Source organism: Geotrypetes seraphini, chromosome 13 (genome assembly GCF_902459505.1).
Source record: "Geotrypetes seraphini chromosome 13, aGeoSer1.1, whole genome shotgun sequence".
Taxonomy (NCBI): Eukaryota; Metazoa; Chordata; class Amphibia; order Gymnophiona; family Dermophiidae; genus Geotrypetes; species Geotrypetes seraphini.
The window spans coordinates 79,758,697-79,778,587 of record NC_047096.1 but is presented as its reverse complement, the minus strand read 5'-3'; the positions used below and the strand labels follow the sequence as shown (position 1 = coordinate 79,778,587).

Sequence of the window (19,891 nt, the reverse complement as noted above, 5' to 3'; positions counted from 1 at the left end):
TAGAGCGGTGCGGCGGCGCGCACTGCGCTCAATTTTCGGCGCGCGCTTTTGTCTTTCACGCCATTGTCTATGAACCAGTAAGAACAAAGAACAATAGTAGGCAAGAAAGAGTTCCTATGTGGTCTAACCTGTTCACTCCACCTTCCAGATGAGGATCTTCCCACTCTGGCTACAGAAGATGTTGAAAACCGTGAACTCAAAACAAGTACGTAGGCTGCTTGAGTGATTGACCAGTGTAGTGTGCTTCCTGTGCCCTTCCTACGCTACCTTTCTTTTTTCTTTCACGTTTCATCACATTTCTTCAATTCCTCAGATTCCTTTTGCATGAGTTTAGACTTCTCTCATGTATCATCTTGTAAACAGACCACAGATGTCAGTAATTTTGGGATGAGGGTCTTTCCCACCAGCTGTACCTGTAATAAATAGAAATAAAACAGAAATAAAGGGCAAAAAAACAAACAAAAGGGAAATAGATACTTTTCTTATTGGACTAACTTAATACATTTTTTTGGCAAACTTTTGAAAACAGAACCTTCTTCAGTTTGGTTATGAACAAAAGAATACAATATAAAAAATATGTATGATAGTCTAAACAGAGAGACAAGATCTTACACATACTAAGTCTTAAAAACCAAATGGAATAAGTTATTAAAAAGAGCAGTTCTTTTTATGCTATTTTTTTCTGCTGTTCAGTATGTGTTTGTATTTTTTTTACTGTGATTTTGTATGTGATTATTGTTTCCTGCTTAGATTTGTGAATAGGCAGGTATTAAATAATTTTAAATAAATAAATAAATAAATCTGACATGACTGTGTTTTGGCAAATGCCTACTTCACAGGTTATATACAATGATGAGACTATCTACAAAAGAAGCAAACATATACACCTTACATTAAAATGATGATAGTTTACGTATTTGCTCATTTCCACAGATGCCATGCAAGCTTATGTTCAAAGAGAAGTTCCCCATGGAGCTTGCATGAAGCCACTGAAAATTTGGGCTGACAAAGACCATGGGTGTAAAAATAACCACAAAATCTCCAGCTGATTTACCGCACATTTTCCCTCCCTGGCCTATCCTCTTCTGTCATGGCAAAATATAGCCATCTCGTGGAACTCGGTGATAAATTTAGCTGCTCAACTGCTTAATTACCCAAACAAATTCTTTAAAAACTGCCCTGATATGAAATACAATTTGTATTTATATTCCTGGCATGTCCACACATTTTAATGTGCACTTTCTTGGGCTATGTGTACATTCCAGTGAGTATACCCATACATGATAATTCATAGGGTTTCATTCAGAGGCTCTGGAATTTTCTTTAAATTGCTGAGTCTCCAGAGAGACTCTATAAAATTCTAGATGCTGTTACCTATGGTTTTGGAAGGAGATGGCTGCAGTTTAATCTGCCATGTGGGCCAAAAGAAATTTTAGCCCTTACTACCAGAAGAAAGAAAATGCAGTGGCGGCTGCTGAATTGGCCAGTGTTGGCTGGAGAAGGAAGGAAGCGAGTGGTGTCAAAATCAGCCCATGCAAGCCAGAGGAAGAAAAAAAGCAACCCAAGCTAGTCACAGCTTCAAAGGTGGGAATGTTAGAAGCTGATTGGGTTGGGCATGAAGAAAGATGAGAACAAGGAGAGTGCAAGGTCCAGCTTGTTGAGCTGAGAAAGGGAAGAGTGCTGGGGGGCGGGGGGAAGCTGAGGACATCCATAAGGGGAACTAGAATGTTGTGCATATGAAAGAGTTCCCCTTTGACAGCATTAGTTCTTACCATTCTATGGGTAACCTATACTCCACCATACCAGCTGTGTATCTTCCCAGTGTACTGTATATAATTTAGTTGGATTTGTCTTACACCTTTTTCAGTTGTAACTCAATGAGAGTTGCATTCAGGTACAGTACGTATTTCCCTATCTGTGGATACACAGTACAGTATTTGTAATGTCCTCAATGGCCCTACTGTTCTATGGCATATGCAGAGCACTGCTGCTTCCTCCTTCAGAACACTGTATTTCCATATACTATGTCGGATACAAAAAGAAATCTCTTTCCTGCTCCACACCTATCCCACCTGTTCCTCTTCCTGTTCAGTTTCCATGTCTGTACAAAAAAAAAGTGACTTTATGTGATCGGTGCAGGCAAAGTAACAGAGGGCTTCCTGCAGACATAGATTCTTCATGAAAAGCAGACAGGAAACGGCAGACCTCTAGTTTGCAGCTTCAACTAAAAAGACACCCCTTAGCAAAGAGCCAATGAAAAACCCTAAAAGCAATCAACATTATGAGCTCAGTATTCAAAAAGTACTTAGTCCTATGGCCCCCATGCCAAATGTCTTAAGTGCTTTTATTTTTTAAATAGCTGGTGGCATTATCCCCTAAATTCTATAAAAAGTGCTACAAACTGTGTGTGCAATGTGCACGTGCAGTGTGTATATGAATAAGAGTCATTTACCGCCAATAATTGGGATCTTAATAAGCAATTATTGGCGCCAATTGTTTTAAATTAGAATTTACGTGCAAGTCAAAAAAAGGCACGGACATGGGAAGGTCATGGGCGGATTGGGCGCTCCATGGATTTAGGTGCATAGTTATAGAATAAAGGGGATCTGTGCCTACTTTAGGCTTGAGGATTTACACCACATTTCAATTGGTGCAAATGGTCATGCCTAAAATTATTTGCAGTTCCCAGTGCTAAATGCTGTTTTATAAACCTCGCCTAACTTTGAGCACCATTTATAGAATAGTACTGAGGGGAGGTGGGGGAATTGGCACCAATTTTTAGGCGCCATTTATATAATTCAGTTCTATACATGTAATAATAATACCAAGGGAATTGTTAGAACATTCCAGAGGCATTAATTAATTAATTTATTTATTTAAAACATTTATATCCAGCAGAACCAAAAATCTATGTGGGTTACAAAAGAAAATACCTAAACATAGATGAACAAACACACTCAGATATTAAAATACTAATATACATAGAATCATGATGGCAGATAAAGGACAAATGGCTCATTTAGTCTGCCCATCCGCAGTAACCATTATCTCTTTCTCTCTCTGAGATCCCACGTGCCTATCCCAGGCCCTCTTTGAATTCAGACAGTCTCTGTCTCCCCCACCTCTTCCGGGAGACTGTTCCATGCATCTACCACCCTTTCTGTAAAAAAAAGTATTTCCTTAGATTACTCTGGAGCCTATCACCTCTTAACTTCATCCTGTAACCTCTCATTGCAGGGTTTCCTTTCAAATGAATGAGACTCGACTCATGCGCATTTACATTATGTAGGTATTTGAACATCTTTACGATATCTCCCTTCTCCCGTCTTTCCTCCAAAGTATACAGATTGAGATCTTTAAGTCTGCCTCCATATGCCTCATGAGTCAGGCTTTCTTAAACAGGGGACTGCCTGTATATTCAGTCTATCTATATATATAAGAACATAAGAACATAAGCAGTGCCTCCGCCGGGTCAGACCATAGGTCCATCCTGCCCAGCAGTCCGCTCCCGCGGCGGCCCAAACAGGTCACGACCTGTCTAAATCACCAGAAGGGGCCCCCATGCCACCTCGGTTTCCTAATTGAGTCCTATCTTCCCATCAAAGTCCTAGCCCTCCGGTCTTGCACCTGCACGACCTGGTTGGGTTTCTACATTTATTTTCTGGTTAGCTTTCTCAGTATCCCATGATCCCTTTATCCCTCAGGAATCCATCCAGTCTCTGTTTGAATCCCTGTACCGTACTCTGCCTGATCACTTCCTCCGGTAGCGCATTCCAAGTGTCCACGACCCTCTGGGATGCAGAAAAACTAGGTATAAACTGTGTTATCTGAGCCAAATGTCTAAACTATGCTTATAGTGCATATAGGGCTTGTACATGTAACTTGAACTTAAAAGTACTAATATTGTGTTGGAGACCAATATGGCATTGAAGACAGACTTGCTACACTGAGCTCCCCCCCCCCCTTTGGCCGGGAACTTGAGACATCTGATCAAACAACCTTTACTGTAGCGGTTGCATGCCACGTTATGGATACATCATCACCTTTGGGAGGAATGCCAGGCAAAACAACAGACCTCAATATCGATCACGTTTCTCTGAGCCCGGATCAGAGGTAGGCTCCCCTCCAACCCAGAAGTAAGAGCATAGCAGGTATAGAGACAAGTCAGTCCTCCCAAGAGGAAAGGACGGTGTCTACTTCTGGAGGAGCAGCAGGGGGAAAATTGCTGGTGGAGGTTTGCTCTGCTGGAGCCCGGACATCATCACCCTGCAAGGAAACTGAAGAAAATCCCTCTTTTGGGAGTGAGACCATCTATTTTAGAAAGATGATCAAGCCTGCCATAGTCAATATGGACACTCTGTGGAAAGCTATTGAAGTCATGGATTCCAACCTGAAGAAAGCAGTGACAATTTTGCGAAAAGTCTTCAAAGACTTTAGCGGATCCAGAACACTGCGGCAAGGTTGATCTTCGCAAAAAAGTAAATTCGATCATGTTTCCCCGCTTCTATCAAAACTTCACTGGCTTCCTGTAATTTCTAGGGTTCACTTTAAATGTACCTGCCTAACATTCTTCCTCCCCTAATTCCACTATCTTGGAATTCTTCGAGACCTGACATTACCAGATCCACCCAAAAACTTAAACTATCTTTCCCCTCGTTAAAAGGCGTCATCTATGCAGGAAAATTAGGGAAATCTCTTTTCTTCAAAATCACTGAGTTTTGGAATAACCTTCCTGCCCTAATGCGGAATCTGGGCTCCTTCCAATTATTCTGAAAGCATCTGAAAACCTGGCTTTTCTCTAAAATATAAAGCTCACTACCCTCTTTATAACCACTAATTCTTATTATGTTTTTCCCTCGTTTATTAAAGTACCTGTAAACCGTGCCGAGCTCTATCTTTATGGAGAGGATGCGGTATATAAACTTACAGTTTAGTTTAGTTTAGAAATGACTGTGGAGCTATTAATTCCTTGGTGAAAACTCAAGGTGAAAACTACGAAAACAGCAGCGCAGAGCATTCAGTGCGGCTATCGCAGTTTGGTAAAAAAGGAGGGATAGTGATGCTTGCTTTGGAATATGATAGGGATTTAATACTTCGTATTTATTTCAGACATATTAATGAACAATATTTTGGCTCATCAATTCATTTGTTTCATGATAGTTCTCAAGTGACACAAAGAGCTCCTTTTATTAAGCCGCGTTAGGGCATTAACGTGCGGAATAGCACGCGCTAAATTGCCATGCACACCAGATGCTAATGCCAGCATTGAGCTGGCGTTAGTTCTAGCCATGTAGCGTGGGTTTAGCATGCAGTAAAATGCTGTGTGCGCTAAAAACGCTAACGCAGCATAGTAAAAAGGGCCCAAAAATTAAAGAAAGATCTTTTGGATTACAGGCCTAGGGTCCAAGCTTTGAAAAGCATCTTTTATATTACAAATTTCCTGCAAAATATTGTGTCACACTAGGTGGTAAAATTTTTCTTTTTTTCTGAGCCAAAGCAATTGCTGGACTTTATCGTGGCTACGGAAGGAGGTGGAATAATGATAAGATCTATACAAATACATATACATTGCTTGTATAAGAAATAAAGAGAGAACTTCTACAAGTTTTAAAGAAGGAAGTATATCTGGATAATATCCATTTCATATTTAAACAAAGTTCACTCGTAATCAGTCCACATTCTAGAGGAGAAACAATTCACATTTGTGAGAGATTGTAAAGGAATAATATCAATATCCATAATTATAGAGTTACATCTTCTTCTTACTTTACTTTGGGGGTAGTCCTACATTGCCTTCAGAGATATTTGAAATTGTTATTCCCTTTCTTTCGAGAAAAAATTGTAATTGTGAGGGCTCAAAAAATATATATGAATGTTGATCCAAGAGGATCTTACATTTGCAAGGATATCTCAATTGGTATTTGGCCCCCAGTTGTATTGCAAACTGTTTCAATTCGAGGAACCTCTTCCGTCTAGTTTGAGTTGCTTTTGAGACGTCTGGAAACATGCTGATCTTACTATCCAGAAAGGTCACTTCTTTCAGCCTGAAAAACAGTCTAAGAAGTGCCTCTTTGTCTTGTTGAAAGACAAACACCACCACAAGAGTAGAACGACAGATTACTTCAAGGACTTCTGTTAAGTTCAAAGGGTTAGGAAATTCAGAAGAAACTTCTGGACCTGAAGTTTTCTGTTTTGGAGGTGGTCCGGTCTCAGGATATTTAAATATTTCTTTTAAGAACTTGTAGAACATTTCCTTTGGAGGTGTTGTTAACACCTTAGGAAAATTAAGAATTCTTAAATTCAACATTTTCATATAGTTTTCAAAGTTTTCCATTTTCCTAGTAAACAGTAATCTGTCCTGCAAAATAACAGACTGTAAACTTGTAAACTGTAAACAGCTTGTAAACTTTGAAATCTCTGATCCAAATTTTGAACTTTTCCTTCCTGATCCTTCAATTCCTCTTGTAATTTATCCAATCTCCGTTCTTGAACAGTCACCTGAGGTAGGGTTCCTGCACATAATTTGTACAAAGAGTCTAACGCTGTCCAAATAGACTCTAAAGTAATTTCAGCGGGTCTTACCAGAGGAAGGACTAAAGAAGCATGTCCTTCACTTGCTGAAATCTCAGCCACCTCCTCCGATGAAGTTGTTCCTGCCGAGAGCACTTGAGGATTAGGCAAACCTTCCAGCTCCATCGGCAACGCCATCCGTCCCTGTGGAACCGCCGCTATTCCACAGTCAAGCGGCTGCAGAGGAGGTGGAGGTCCCGCGGGGCTGAGCGAGACTTCGCTCCCGAGAGCCGAAATCTCTCTCCGATTCGGCTCAGCCGGTACGCCCTGTGGTGAAGATGTGAGGAAACGGGTTATTTCCTCCTGTCTCGTTGAAGCAGATCCTGGCTGCTGGGCTGAAGCAGCCGCTCTGCCTCGTCTTTTTGGCATGTCGCCAGCGGAGTTAAACCCGAAACGAGGTAGGAAATTAGATTCGCAGGAGAGCACAACTCAGCGTCCTCTCTACAACGCGGCCATCTTGTTTCTTGACCTTACAACGCGGCCATCTTGAATTTGTATATATAAAATGATAAAAAAAAAAAAAAAAAGAATAATGATAAGATCAATATTAATTTATTTCTTTTTAAAAATTTTATACCGCTGATAATCTCAGCGGTTTCCAGAATAACATTCATAAAAATATAGAATATAACAAACTGTTACACCAGGACCCGATAAGGTCATCATAAATTTCTCTTTTAACATAACAGTAATACTCAGAGTACTCTGAACATCTTCTCATCCACTGCACTATGGGCTCCTTTTACTAAGGTGCGCTAGCATTTTTAGCGCGCTAACCCCGCGCTACGCATCAAAAACTAATGCCAGCTCAATGGAGGCGTTAGCGTCTAGCGCGCGGGGCATTGCAACGCTCGCTAAAACCACTAGCGTAGCTTAGTAAAAGGAGCAATAGCTTCTTCCATAGCTTGATATATACCTGCTGCCAACTTTGTTTGTCCAATGCTGTCTTCTTAAGGCTCCTTTTACTAAGATGCGCTACCGCGCACTAAACTGCAGAGTACACTTCTAGTATAACGCCAGCTCAATGCTGGCGATAAGGTCTAGCACCCACACGGCAACTTAGCACGCGCTATTCCGCACATTAACGCCCTAATGCACCTTAGTAAAAGAAGCTCTTAGTAATATGTAAAATTTCTTTTTAGGATTTTTTCTTTCCTTGGTCTCTATAAATTATGGACTAAAATAATCAGAATTCTTATTGTTTGGTGACTTTGTTCACCATAAAAGATATTGTGGTTTTCAAAGTATTATATGCTTGTTTTTCAAGTTATTAAATTCATAAATAAAATTGTAAAAAGTACTAATATTGTATGTCTATAGCACCCTTGAAATATGTTTATTGAATTAGATTCCAAATAGAAACATAACAGTGGTATATATGTGATCAATATTTTATTATAAATTTATCTAGCATCACTGAATTTAAGAATAATTTAAAATGGCTAATCTAGACATTTCAAATTATTTCCTCTGTGTCCTGTTCAGTATTGGGCATTATGAGTTCTGAGCTGGTGAATTAATTTATTTTTTTACCTAAATTAAAATGAACATTGTTATGTAGAAACAGTGAGAATCAGAGTTAAAAGATCATCTCTGAATTCTGGAGATTATGTTGAGTCTTTTATTACAGCAAGAATAAAGGCTAACAAAACCAAAATCATACGGCGATACCTTTTCATTCCATTAAATTGAAATATTTCTTGACTAGCTTTCGGAAGTCAACACCTTCTTCCTCATTGAGGGCAAAAGATGACATTTCCTGAGAATAAAGGCGAATTATAAAAAGCATTCCAAAGATGGTCTAAAGCAGAAAGGGGGGAAGGTGCATGGGTGAGCAGAAGGTGACAGAAGGTTTATGGCTTATAATGTGTAAGAAAGCCTGGATTTCTTATCAGCTTCAAAGTGTCTAATCCTTCTAACTTCAAATGCCTTAGCATTCCAGGATTGTTTAATCTTTTCCTTTGAATACCCTGACCATAAAGTCATTGATGTGGTGGTCTGGTCCCAAAAACTGCTTCACATGGGAGTGTCACCTTGGTCTGTTCTGTGACATGTCTGTGCTTGTCTTTCAACAGCTGCCTTGTCTCACCAGTGTAGTATCCTTCTTATTTTCTGCACTGAATAATATACACTTTCCCCTCCGTATTTGCGAATTCCATATCTATGGATTCGCTTATTCACGGTTTTAAATCAAAAAATGCATTTTCATTTTTCAGGTTATTTTAAGCCCTGTAAGCCCCCCTCCCTTAAGCCTTACCTGGTGGTCTAGCGGAGTTTCGGGGCAGGAGCGATCTTCCCACGCTCTTGCCCCGTGCAGATCGCTCACAGGAAATGGCTAAAGAGACTACGGGAGCTCAAGGCAGCCATTTCCTGTGAGCGATCTGCAAGGGGCAGGAGCATGGGAAGATCGCTCCTGCCCCGAAAACCCGCTAGACCACCTGGTAAGGCTTAAGGGGGAGCTTTCAGGGCTTAAAATAGCTGGGGGAAGCGGGGGTTAGGGGCAGAACCGGCCCGAATATTATTCGCGATTTTTTAACATTCGCAGGCCGGCTCTGCCCCTAACCTCCGAATACGGAGGGAGAAGTGTACACTACATTAGGGGATGAACAGGAAAACCCTAAAGTTAGTCAAGAAATGTATTTTTAGTCCAGTAAAAAAAAGTTATTACCTTATATTCTCTTGGCTTTTTAAAATTTATTTCTCAACTTCTATTATGAACTTCCATAGCAACTGTAGATACTACTTTATCCTGTGACAGGAATCTTGAAAGAAGTCCTATGTTCTCTTTCTCTATAGTCTATCTATCTATATGTCTTTTTTATATATTTTTATCAAGCTTTCTATACTTCTTAATGACTTATTCATAAAATACAATTACTTTAGCTTTGATGAGCAATACACATTTCATCAACCTATTCTAATCTATTGTTGTGATGCATTTGATCTATTTGCACACCTTACATTTACTGTACACAAAATTGATTTAATATGCATTAACCTGTGAACTGATGTGCATGCAGCTAATGAGAGTACATTAAGAAGTTACTAAGCCATATTTAAAATTTGTATTAAACAATATGTGGGGGAGGACCCAAAAACAACCAAAATTAAGAACAATTCTGAAAATTCTACAAATGATTTTAAAAAAAAAAAGTTTTTACTGTGCATTTTCCATTTGTCTTCTAAAATTTGAATAGTATTCAGGAAAACTTTGCTATTCATAAAATTTGGGAAGCAATTTTATACCAGAAATGAAATTTAAGCCTTTTCTTTCCATCCTGTGGGAAGATATTTGTAGCATTGAGGAGTAAATTTTATATACGAGGGCTGTTCAAAAAGTATCAGACCTTAATTTTTCCTGCATAAACAAATAAAGCTATGGAGGTGTGGTTTGGTGCATGTATGTAGGCAACCCTAATGCGCATGCTTGAATTTTTTTCCTGCCTACAGAAGATGTCAGTCACTGGCAGACTGCCAATGAGTGTGGAAGTGTAAGTGAGCGCCGTTTGATTTTCCTTTTTGACAAAATGACATGAAAAGTTGAACAACGCTACTGCATTAAATTTTGTGTAAAGCTTGGCGAATCCCAAGTGGAAACGATCTGCAAGATTCATCAGGCCTTCGAAGATGAAGCAATTGGCACCACACAGATAAAGGAGTGGTACAACCACTTCAGAGATGGCCACACATCAGTAGAGAGTGAAGCACGTTCTGGTAGGCCTTTAACATCCAGAAATGAGATCATCATTGACCAAGTGAGGACCCTGGTGATGCAGGATTGTCGAATCACGATCAAAGAACTTGCAGATGAGGCGAGCATCAGTGTTGGATCCGTTCATTCCATTTTGACTGAGGATTTGGGCTTCAAGAAAATTTCAGCAAAGTTTGTGCCAAAGCTGCTAACGATCGAGCAGAAGCAACTCCGTTTGGAGATCGCACAGGACATGCTGGAGACTGTAAACAGTGATCCCAGCTTCCTCAGGACAGTGATCACTGGCGATGAGTCCTGGGTTTATGGGTACGACCCAGAAACCAAGTTGATGTCATCACAATGGAAGCATTCAACATCCCCAAGACCAAAAATAGCAAGGCAGGTCCGCAGCAATGTCAAAGTCATGCTGACCATCTTCTTTGACTCCAGTGGCATTGTTCATCACAAGTACGCACCACACGGCACTGCCATCACCAAGGGGTACTACCAGGAGGTTTTGCGTCGCCTTCGTAATGCTGTGAGTTGCAAATGGCTGGACCTGTGGGTTGCGGGCAATTGGCAGCTCCATCACGATAATGCGCCTGCCCATTCTTCACATTTAATACTGAGATTCCTGACCAATCACAACACAGCTGTGATTCCTCAGGCTCCCTACTGTCCCGACATGGCTCCGTGTGACTTCTGGCTTTTCCCCAAGCTGAAAATGCCCCTGAAAGGGACCAGATTTCAATCAAGAAAAGACATCATGCAGAATGTGACGTACTAGTTGCGAGCAATCTCAAAAGAGGTGTTCCAGCGCTGCTTCCTACAGTGGCAGACTTTGAAGGAGATTAGTATAAGATTGTTGTATCTGAATACGAGTATTTTTTATGAATAAAGGTCTGATACTTTTTGAACAGCCCTCAGATTTTGCCAAAAAAATCAGCACCAGAAAGGTCAGCACTTAGCGTGGTTCTCTAAACCACCTCCGGAGTTAGGTGCAGTTTATAGACTCACGTATAATGACTATCCACACATCTAACATTTAGACAAAGGTATTTGTGCCAGTGAAAACCAGGCCTAAATGCCTACACCTAAGTTGTGCATGGATTGGGCATATTCTATAACAGTGCTTTTAGGAACACCCATGGGCAGGGGAACACCCTGGCCACACCCCTTTTGAGAGCCACACACAAGAATTTACACGTGCTACTTTATAGAATACACTTAGAAAGTTGTGTGTGTGAATTGTAATTAGTGCCAATATTTGCTTAATTGGCAAATATCAGCATGGATTGGCTTGTTAAACAAATTGCATGTGCAAATTGTCAATGCACACAGGTTTGCACGTGCAGCTTTGGCCGTAGTATACAGAATCTGGGGGTAAACAATAGCATGAACTGGTCAAGAACAATGGAGGTACAATTTAATCACAGAGAATGTCACGGTGACCGAATTTGTCCTAATCCCCGCGGATAACCATGGAAAACCATCCCGTGTCATTCTTTAGTGTCTATCTCAACCTCAGTCCTTCTATACCAGCATTCTTCAATGCAAGGCTTGAAGATCAGTGGCTGTGCCCATTCTGATTCTTATTTGAGGCATGCATAGGATAATGAAGCCATTGTGACATCACTGATGAGGTTGGCTCTTAGGCATTGGTGGAATGAGGCATTATGACATCACAATATTTTCTCTGGATACCAGAGACTGTCATTCTTTAGTGTCTAAATCAACTTCAGTCCTTCTACACCAGCATTCCTAAATGCAAGGCTTGAGGGTCAGTGGCTGTGCCCATTCATACTCTGATTCTTCCCTCTCGTCTTAAAGAATTACATGGGGATGGTTTCCTGTGGTTGACCACGGGGATGGTGACAAATTCTCTCACCGTATCATTCTTTGACAAGTGAGTATTTTCTTCTGAGAGGCATTGTGCCATAGCAGACATTGATTAACTCTTTTTATGCCATTGTTATTTGCAAGAAGACAACAGAACAGCACTTTCTTTGCTGTTACAGACAATAGGGTCATGATGCGGATATTTTAGTGCTCTTTTGTTTTGCCTTTCAGATGTCTCTGCAGTTGATTATGCAAATTATTACCAGGCACTCTGGGACTGTAGTGGTGATCATGCAGATGAATTATCATTTCAGCGGGGTGATATCATCTATATTGTGAGCAAGGTAAAAGAATGAGTGTCTATAAGCCAATGTATTCACTGAAGTGCAGAATCTATAAATTCTGTATACTGAACCTACAGCATCCACAGTCCAGACTTGCAGGATCAGCCTAGAGGAGGCTCTTTAATTGAAGCTGCTTCGCTGAGTCTAGAGCAGCCTCTGTAATACAGGTCTGCATACCAGGCCCTAGCAAAATCAGGAGACCTGGTCTACACTTTATTTTATAGAAAATAAATTGAAAGACAGGGAAGTGAGAGTGATTGTTTCTGTACCATGATATTTAAAATGCCCACAAGCAAGAGTTTGTTAGTAATAGAATTTGTGTACATTACTGCACTGGTATCACAGGGGTAATTGAGTTGCTCAGTCAGGCGTAGCTGGGTCTTGTTTTGCCGGCAGCGCACAGGTGAATAAATTAACTATTCACACTTTGCAGAACATGTGCCCTGAGAGTGGGGGAAGGAAACAAAAATGGGACTGCATCTTCGAGTACCCTCTTCTGTTCACAGTTCCTCTTTTGGGGAATTACAATATGTTCTTAAGTTCTGGGTTAGGTTCCATCCAAAGTTGTTGTATGTTACAGACTTTCATTAGAAGTAACAAAAGACTTGGAAATAAAAGGGGTGTTGAAATTTTAAGCAGAACTATTACAGTTGCGAGTTTATATAATGCAAGAAAATCTCAGAAAGCATGTGTCATATATTGAGGGCAAGAGTCTTGAGGCAGACAGCAACCTTTGGAGCAATGATTTACAAGTCTATTATAAAATATAGTCACTATGGAGTACAAACAAGTTCAAGAAACTAGTATTCATGCACTTTTCATTTCTCCCAAAGTAACCTTATCTGCAAGTATAGAGTCTACATTGAAATTGTTTTGAAGATCAGGTGGTTGGGGGGGGGGGGAATAAAAGTGTGCTTATAGTTTGTCATTTCCAATGGCAGCATAGATTTTGCACACTGACTACACTTTTGCATTTTTGGAAAATTAAGGAAATAATTTTCAAAAGCCTTTGAGCCATTTTTGATCAGTATTGGTAAGGTTGGCCTGGTAGCTCACTAGCAGTGTTATGTACTGTTATGTGGATGAACTGGGATATGATTCCTGATTCAGGTATTCTCCTCTCTGGATTAGCCAGAACTAGGAATGCTGTGGAAGCAATATGCATAACCCCTGGAGAAAAGGATTCATAGTCGTTGCTCAATAACAGTACCTAGTGGATGGATTTATAGCCTATGAATACAGGGTTCTAGAACATAAGAATTTTCATACTGGGACAGACTAAAGGTCCATCAATCCCAGTATCCTGTTTCCAACAGTGGCCAACCCAGGTCCCAAGTACCTAGCTAGTTCCCAAGTAGTAAAACAGATTGAATGCTACTTATCCTATGAATAAGCGGTTGATTTCTCCAAGCCATCTCAATAATGACCTATAATAATAATAATAATAATAATTTTATTTTTATATATCGCCATACCAAAAAGGTTCTAGGCGGTTCACAACAAATAAAACTAATGCATACAATGCAGAAAAAATACATCGAATTATGAATGAAAAAGAACTTATTAAAAGTTAGAATAGGAAATTATCCAAGCCTTTTTTAAACCCCGCTAAGCTAACTGATTTCACCACATTCTCCGGCAATGAATTTCAGAGATTAATTACACATTGTATGAAGAAATATTTTCTCCAGTTTGTTTGAAATCTACTACTTAGTAGCTTCATCACATGCCCCCTAGTCCTAGTATTTTTGGAAAGAGTAAACAAGCGATTCATATCTACCTTTACCACTCCACCCAATATTTTATAGAAGGAAGGAGCCAAAGTCCATTGCTCTTGGTTAGTGACTCTCACTAGTGAACGATCTACTGTAGACAGATCAGTGGTTCTCAACCCAGTCCTCAGGGCACACCTAGCCTGTCAGGTTTCCAGGATAAGCAAAAACAAAAAGTCTCCCCTGACCCCCTGAGGTTTCCAGGATGTGCAGCATTAATATGCATGAGCTGTAATTGAGGCTACACATGGAAATCTATTTAAAACTATCTCGTGGTGGATATCCTAGCAGGTTGGGTATGTCTCAAGTACTGGATTGAGAACACCTGATCTAGATCAAGGATGTTAAACTGCAGTCCTGGAGTGCCTCAAACCACTCACATTTTCAGGTTATCCCTCATGAATATTCATAAGGTATATTAGCATGCATTGTATTCTTGTATTCAAATTCACCATAATCATATTCATAGAGGTAACCTGAAAAGCAGATTGATTTCAGGTTTCTCCAGGATTGCAGTTTGACTCCTCTAGATAATGTATTGGAGAAAATCCTTAGAATTTGGTGCGTGTCACATGAAAGGTGATTCTGTAAACTGGTGCCTAAATTTAAATGCCAATAGTGCACCTAGTTTATAGATACCAGCGCTTACACCTCTAATTGGCATCAATAAATTGGCAATTACGCACATAGGTGCACCTAACTCAGTGCACAGCTGTCAGGAGAGCTTAGGTGGGTGGAGCAGGGTATGTCACCAGGTGATGGCAACTTGTGGGATACTATCAGTTGTGCGCCGTGCATGGCACAGTTGTGCACACTCACTTATTCCCGCCATTGACCTGCCATAAGTAGGCGCACCTAACTTTTGGCATGATACTATGACTTTGCACACTCGAGCCTTTATAGAATAGGCTCTAATGCTTAGATTCTATAAATGGCGCCTGATCGGCACGCCTAGCTGATCTAGGTACCTAACTTAAGTTGGCTTTGTCAGTGCTGATCATTGAAAGCACCATTAAAAAACAATTTTACAAACATTTTTTAAATTAATTAGCTGGTAGGCGCCTACCACTTAGAGGTAGACATCTACACTGAGGCATCTACTAATAGGTAGGCATAATTAGGGGTGGATTTTGGATGTGGTTACACTTAAGCACCCTCATTTAGACCAAGAAAACCCTGGTCTAAATGGCAGTGCGCCTAAGGTTTTAAAGCCTACCATCACGTAAGAATGCTAGTTGTTGCTAGGTGTGATTCTATAAACTGCGCCTAGAGCAGTGGTTTTCAACCTTTTTACACCTATGGACCAGCAGAAATAAAATAATTATTCTGTGGACCGGCATCGGTCCGTGGATCAGCGGTTGAAGAACACTGGGCTAAGTCGTGGGCCAGACCCCGCCCCCATAATAGTACTAATTGTAACACTATTTTTTCCATTCATTTTTCACAGATACACACAATATAATCTTTTAACAGCACATAATGGTTAACCACAAAATTCAACTACTGACAGCAGATGTAAATTCTCAAAATTGACATAATTCAATCACTAAATTCAAAAATAAAATCATTCCCCCCCCTACCTTTGTTGTCTCCCTCCCTACATTCTGGCCTGCTCACGCCTGGCCATTTTATGCCGCCCCGGTATTATCTTCAGGCCGGCTCCCTCTTCCCCACTGATGCAGTGCACAAAGCTGTGGGCAGCGGCTCCTTGCGCGTCCCGTGCCTCATCTGGAAGCCTTCCTTCTGATATTGCAACGTCAGAGAGAAGGCTTCCGGTTCAGGCGCAGGATGCATGTAGGAGCCACTTCCTGTGGCTTTGTGCACTGAATCAGTGAGGAAGAGAGAGCTGGCTTGAAGATAACGCCACATCGATCGCACCGTGGACCGGCGGTTGAAGAACACTGTTTTGGGCCTGATGCACATGCTGGCCCTGTGGACCAGCAGGAAATTTCTGTGGACCAGCACCAGTCCACGGACCGGTGGTTGAAGAACACTGGCCTAGAGGACTAGGCACCTGGACTGAGAATTTGCTTAAAGGGAAAGTAGCACAATTATGTACTTTTTCTAGTCAAGATTTGTCTTCTATCTCTGTATTACAAGATGATGTTACAAAAATTAAATCTGCTAGTGAGGGAATGCAAAATCAAGTGAAAGTACTACAATCAGTAGAAAGAGAGTGAAAGAGAGTTTGATTTTGCATCATAAATTGGAACAATTGGAAAATCGTTTGCGTGTTAAGAATCGACACTTTTTAAATTTCCCTTGTTCACCTTTGCTTTCAGCTGAATGCTTAGAAAATATTTTAGGGAAATTTTAAAACTGGAAATATCTGAGTCAATTGTATTTCCAAAGGTTATGCACCTGCTATCGTCACTAGCAATATCAACTATAGGAATGGTGGATGTAGCCCCAGCATTAGCAGCTGGGGAACTCACTGCCTTCTTAGAGGACACTTTAGATATCATTTCCGCTCGTTCAACTTTGTTGGTAACTCTCTTGTCAGAAAGAGATAAATTGCTAGTTTTAGGGCTCCTTTTACGAAGGTGCGCTAGGGTTTTTAGCACACGCACAAAATTACCACGTGCTATAGCGCGCGGTAGCCGAAAATCTACCGCCTCCTAAAAAGGAGGTGGTAGTGGCTAGCACGCTCAGGAATTTAACGCGCGATATTGCGCGCGTTAAGGCCCCAGCGCACCTTTGTAAAAGGAGCCCTGAAAGAATTACTTTAAATATTAAAAAGTTGCTTTTTGCGGGCAGCCAATTCAAATTTTTCCATATATAACGAGAGCCACTCAGGAGCAAAGGAAACAGTTCTTGGCCCTGAAATCCAGGGTTTTGGCTATTGGAGCAACTATTTTCCTGATTTTTTTCCTGTAGATGTATGTTACATTATCAGGGTAAACAATGTATATTTTTTTATCATTCTCATTTGGAGAAATTTCTTTTGGAACATGAAAAAAGGATAATTAAAAGAGAAACTGCATCACAATGTTTATAGTTAGAATGCTTACTGGATTTCCATCAAGAATTATTTACTTTTAGTTTATCCTCGCAAATATCTCCTTGAAGTGGACTTTAGAATTAGTTTCTATTTGTAATATTTCTTGTAAAATATGTTTCACAAGTATTATTCTTTTCTTGTATAAAAACAGAAAAATGATCGTTTTATGTGACCTATACACATAACTGCCTGTTCCTCCCCAGTGCATGCCTCTCAAAGTTGCATGCTGTGGAATTTACTGTATATACTTGAATATAAGTTGAGACCCCATTTCCCCCCCCCCAAAAAAAAAGGAGGAAATATGGTTGACTCGAATATAAGTCAGGGGCTTAATATTCAAGTGCCATGCCCTGCCAGGATCTGCACCCAGTGTTCCCTCCGTCATGCCCTACCTTGCAAGGTTCTGCACTCAGCCCCCCTCCCTGCCAAGTTCTGCACCCAGCCCCCTTCCCTCCCTGCCCTGCACTCAGTCCCATTCCCTACCAGGCTGTGAACCAAGCCCCCTTCCCTGCCAGAGGCTCTGAATACTGTCCCTCCTCCTTGCCAGGCTCTGAACACTGTCCCACTTTCCTTCCGTGTACCCTTTTCCCCCTAAAAATAGCCAACCTCATCAGTGATGTCACAATGGTTGATTGTCCCATACTACCCTCTGCCCTCTAACCCAGCCAGCATATTAACCGTTCCCCTTAACTTAAACCACCAACTTAAACCACCTAGTGGTAGGCCAGGACAGGAGGGATCCCTCCCGTCTCCTGCCCCGACCGACACTAACAATTGCCACCCTCCCTCCTTCCCTCCATCGCGTACCTGTTGATTCCCTGGTAGTCCAGCGTGTATCCCGCTCTGAAATCCTCCAGAAGATTATACAGGTAAGTAGCCAGCAGCGCACCCAGGCCAGCACACAGTAGCGAGCTTTTCGTGCTGCCAGCCACCATCTGTAGAGCTACTGTATGTGGATAAATTTAGGCCAGCGATAAGGCTATCCCAACTTAAACCATATAGCTATCCATATAGCTGAATATTGCCGATTTCCATACAGCAAGTGTTAATCAACTATTGAATATGTATAGCAGCACAGCTCACTATCTGGATAGAAACACTGAAAATATGGAATAAAAATAAAGACCACATCCAGTGTTAATTTTGAATAGATGTACATGGTGTCCAGAAAAAAATGGGACCCCCTTACATAGCTTCAAAATACTTTTTAATTGTTTAAACATTTAGTATGACCTTTGAAAATACATTATTAGAATGGGTTTCTTTCTTCTTCTTTTTTTCCAAAAAGTTTTATTTATTTTCAAGCATAGAATGAACAAGTAATGGTCATGTCACAACAGAGCATCCAAAATTCATAACACTGGTCAACAAGCATTTTGCTACTGGAGTTCTGTCACCTGTACATTAACAAGGGCCACATGCTGATTCTAAATCTGAAAATAATTTTCGTCTATCACATCCTGTGTTTGTATCATTTTCGTCAATAACGTTACTGTGAAGCGCCGTATTTTACTGTTTCTGTAACACAATATTGCATTTTAGGACAGCTCATCGATCACATATACCAGTAATTTGAAAGTTTATACTAAAAAGTGATTCTACCTGTGAATTTTTATATTTTGTTTGTTTTTGTCTAAGATATTGTAATTATTATGAACAGACGAGGTTGTGTTAACCATCCTGATAATTTCTGTTATGTCTGCAGACAATTTACTGCACAAAATCAGTGAAAGAATCTGTCCAGCATACTTCAAAGTGGATACAAGCATTATTTTGGCTGTAAAATTGGTGACCAAGATAAAACTTGGGCACCTCATGTATGCTACACTGTCTGCTATTCCAGATTAACACAGTGGCTGAATGAGAAACGGAGGAAGATGCCTTTCTCAGTACCCATGGTGTGGCGTGAACCAACAAATCATCATTCAGATTGTTATTTTTGTATGACAAAAAAATTGCTGGATTCACAAAGAGGAATAAATCAAGAAGATTTTAATGATCTGGTTAGAGACTTCTCACTGTCAAAGGAGAAAGCAGAATTGTTGGGTTCAAGGCTGAAGCAATGGAATCTTTTAAGGCAGGACACCAAAATATCTTTTTTCCGTGATTGTCACACCGTCCTGGCTTCCTTTTACCAAATGGAAGGAAACATTTGTTTCTATACTGATATTAATGGGCTCATGCGTGAACTGATGAATGGAGACTATTCAATGATTCAAGCAAAGCAAGCCATAAAGCGGTACTTTTATACAATGGAAACCAGAAGCCATCTGTTCCTGTTGCTCATGCAGTTGGGTTGAAGGAAAAATATGAGTCAATGGAGACACTTTGAGATCACCACAGAGGTTCCACTGGTGATCTACATAGTGTGTGAGTTTTAAAAGTTGTGTCACTCCTTCTGGGTCTGCAAATGGGGTACACCAAATACATGTGCTTCTTGTGTCTTTGGAACAATCATGATGATGCCAACCACTGCAGGCAGAAACAAGGGCCAAACCGAGATGAATCCGTACCTGGCAGATACAATGTGAAGCACCTGCCGTTATTACATCGTGAGAAAATCTATCTTCCAGCACTTCAAATAAAACTGGGTTTGCTGAAAAATTTTGTCAAGGTGATGGACAGAAATGGTGATGCATGCGTTTGGTTTCAAGAAAAGTGAAGCTAAAACCAA

At 40.6% G+C, this 19,891-nt stretch overlaps 1 protein-coding gene across 3 annotated transcripts in view; it reads left to right on the top strand.

Annotated features, from left to right (window-relative positions):
* SKAP1 (src kinase associated phosphoprotein 1) overlaps positions 1–19,891 on the top strand; it is a 524,527-nt gene that overhangs the window by 441,175 nt on the left and 63,461 nt on the right. For 2 of the 3 annotated variants that reach the window (XM_033918069.1, XM_033918066.1), the window contains 2 exons: positions 149–205; positions 12,332–12,444. In XM_033918069.1, coding sequence (XP_033773960.1) covers positions 149–205; positions 12,332–12,444 — 170 coding nt within the window. The remainder of the gene's footprint in view (positions 1–148; positions 206–12,331; positions 12,445–19,891) is intronic. The other variant, XM_033918068.1, reaches the window with a different exon arrangement.